This window comes from Sipha flava, unplaced genomic scaffold, assembly GCF_003268045.1.
Source record: "Sipha flava isolate LNK unplaced genomic scaffold, YSA_version1 17239_pilon_pilon, whole genome shotgun sequence".
Classification (NCBI taxonomy): domain Eukaryota; kingdom Metazoa; phylum Arthropoda; class Insecta; order Hemiptera; family Aphididae; genus Sipha; species Sipha flava.
Genome location: NW_020271936.1, coordinates 1 through 2,889, shown reverse-complemented (window position 1 = coordinate 2,889; position 2,889 = coordinate 1). Strand labels below are relative to the sequence as shown.

The 2,889-nt window shown below is 45.0% G+C and overlaps 1 protein-coding gene and 1 non-coding gene across 2 annotated transcripts; one reads left to right on the top strand and one right to left on the bottom strand.

The window, feature by feature from the left end:
* On the bottom strand, positions 1–1,833 carry LOC112680017 (heat shock protein 70 A1-like; the record flags this gene model as incomplete). The annotated part of the gene is given in 1 exon segment (XM_025549993.1): positions 1–1,833. A coding segment is annotated over 1 exon segment (1,651 nt), but the record flags the coding sequence as incomplete, so codon positions are not given.
* Positions 1,834–2,694: 861 nt separating this feature from the next.
* Positions 2,695–2,813, top strand: LOC112680018. Its single transcript, XR_003148279.1, has one exon. It is a non-coding gene; the product is annotated as a 5S ribosomal RNA (ribosomal RNA).
* Positions 2,814–2,889: the final 76 nt, after the last annotated feature.

Below are 2,889 nucleotides of genomic sequence, written 5' to 3'. Positions count from 1 at the left end.
TCACGTTAAACACGTAGCTCTCCAGCTGGTTCTTGGCAGCGATTTTCTCTTTTTGCCGTTCATCCTCCTCTTTGTACCGTTCCGCCTCGCTGAGCATCCGATCGATTTCGGCTTGGGACAAACGACCTTTGTCGTTCTTGATGACGATGTTCTTGGACCGACCAGAACTATTGTCCTTCGCTGAAACGTTCAGTATACCGTTGGCGTCCATATCGAAAGTCACGTCGATCTTGGGCACGCCCCTTGGAGCCGGAGGTATGCCCGTCAGATCGAACGTTCCCAACAGATTGTTGTCCTTGGTCATGGCCCGTTCTCCTTCGAACACCTGGATGGTGACTGCCGGCTGGTTGTCCGCGTACGTAGTGAACGTCTGCGTCTGTTTGCACGGAATGGTCGAGTTGCGGTCGACGATCTTGGTCATGACGCCACCCGCGGTCTCGATACCCAGCGACAAGGGGGTCACGTCTACGAGTAACACGTCTTGGATGGCCGAGCTGGTGTCACCGCTCAAAATGGCCGCCTGTACGGCGGCTCCGTATGCGACCGCTTCGTCGGGGTTGATGGACAGGTTGAGCGGTTTACCGCAGAAGTAGTTTTGCAGGAGACTCTGAATCTTTGGAATCCTCGTGGAACCGCCCACGAGCACCACGTCGTGTACGGAACCTTTGTCCAGCTTGGCATCGGCCAACGCTTTCTCCACCGGCTGCAGAGTCGATCTGAACAGGTCCGCGCACAGCTCCTCAAAACGTGCCCGTGACACCCTGGTGTAGAAATCGATGCCTTCCATTAGGGCGTCGATCTCTATGGTGGCCTCCGAGCTGGACGACAACGTTCTCTTGGCCCGTTCCGCAGCAGTCCTTAGCCTTCGCAGCGCCCTAGGGTTGCCGCGCACGTCCTTTTTGAATTTTCTCTTGAACTCCTCGGCGAGGTGGGATACCAGCCGGTTGTCGAAGTCCTCGCCGCCCAAATGCGTGTCCCCGGCCGTGGACTTTACTTCGAATATCGAACCCTCGTCGATCTGCAGCACGGACACATCGAACGTGCCACCGCCAAGGTCGAATATCAACACGTTCCTCTCACCTTTTAGGTTCTTGTCCAAACCGTACGCCAACGCCGCCGCCGTCGGCTCGTTGATTATCCTCATCACGTTCAGACCGGCTATTGTGCCCGCGTCCTTGGTCGCTTGTCTTTGCGAATCGTTGAAATACGCCGGTACCGTGATCACTGCGTCCGTCACGGTCCGTCCCAAGTACGCTTCCGCCGTCTCCTTCATTTTAGTCAATACCATCGAACTGATTTCTTCCGGCGCGAACACTTTCTTCTCTCCCTTGAACTCCACTTGCACCTTCGGCTTACCGCAGTCGTTCACCACTTTGAACGGCCAGTGCTTCATGTCCGCTTGCGTCTTTTCGTCATCGAAACGACGACCGATCAACCGTTTAGCATCGAACACCGTGTTATTGGGATTCATAGCCACCTGGTTCTTGGCCCCGTCGCCTATCAGCCGTTCGGTGTCCGTAAACGCCACATAACTCGGTGTGGTCCTGTTACCTTGATCGTTAGCGATGATCTCCACTTTTCCGTGTTGCCAGATACCCACGCAAGAATACGTGGTCCCGAGATCGATACCGATTGCTGTCTTACCGACCATTGTTCAATATTCAAAATTCAAACGCAGATAATTTAAGAGAAAACAAAAATATTCGATAAATTAGCACTTTTCACCACTGAAATACGATAAGATAAACACAAGTATAATCGCACAGCAAAATATCTCGATTAATATGATTCGTACTGTATGACGCTCGTGATCAAACTGTTGCCGACTGGTGCGCCGTCCGCGTATATATAGCCTATAGAATGTTCGAGAAGGTTCGCGGCGCAGCGGTTGTCCCCCACCTCGCCGCCACTCATGCCTCGTTCAATACTACAGCGTTCTAGAACATTCACGTATTTTCAACGGCTTTCTCGATCTGGTGCCGTTATGGTCGGTTTGTTTACTCTATTTGTTTTGAAAATTATTGTGTTAATCATTGATGATTGGAGTAGTAGGAATCTTAAGAGTTTTCGGAGTTGTTTGATTTCGCATTCCAATTCTTTATCACATAATTGTTTTTTTCGTAACGGTCTTATCATTTTTACTCTTGCAAATCATTTTATTTTATTTTTGAGAAAATTACCTATATCCAAAGCCATTTTTATTATATGTGTATACATTTATGGTTGTTAATAACATTATATTAATATTTTATATTCTTTATTACAATTAGGTAATTAAAATATAATTATAAAACTGATGATTTGATTGTAATAATCATAATAATAATAACGCCATTTTATCAAAATAGTATTTTTTATTTTCTGAAACTTAACCCATTGTAAATTATTTTTTTAAAATTATTGGTGAGCTATAAAAAAAAAATTATTCAACAATATATTTCGGTAAAGAACTGTCATAACATGACGATAACGATATTATTGTGAACATATTATTACTCCTAAAGTAAAACAGTTATGCAAAACGGGATGTATATAATACTTATTGCATATATTTTGTGATTTCTATGTTTTGTAAATGTCACCAGATCAAGTAACATCATAGATAAATTATGAATAGAAAATCCATACGATATGTTAATTTTAAAATGTAAACGATGATCAATAATAAATAACTCTGTACTCATCATAACCATCGCCAACGACCATACCACGTTGAATACACCAGTTCTCGTCCGATCACTGAAGTTAAGCAACGTCGGGCGTAGTTAGTACTTGGATGGGTGACCGCTTGGGAACACTACGTGCCGTTGGCATCCTTTTTTTTTTCTCTTGGTTTTATAAAATTTTATATATGATGCGAGAAATTTGTTTTAACTGTGTATGGTTTTT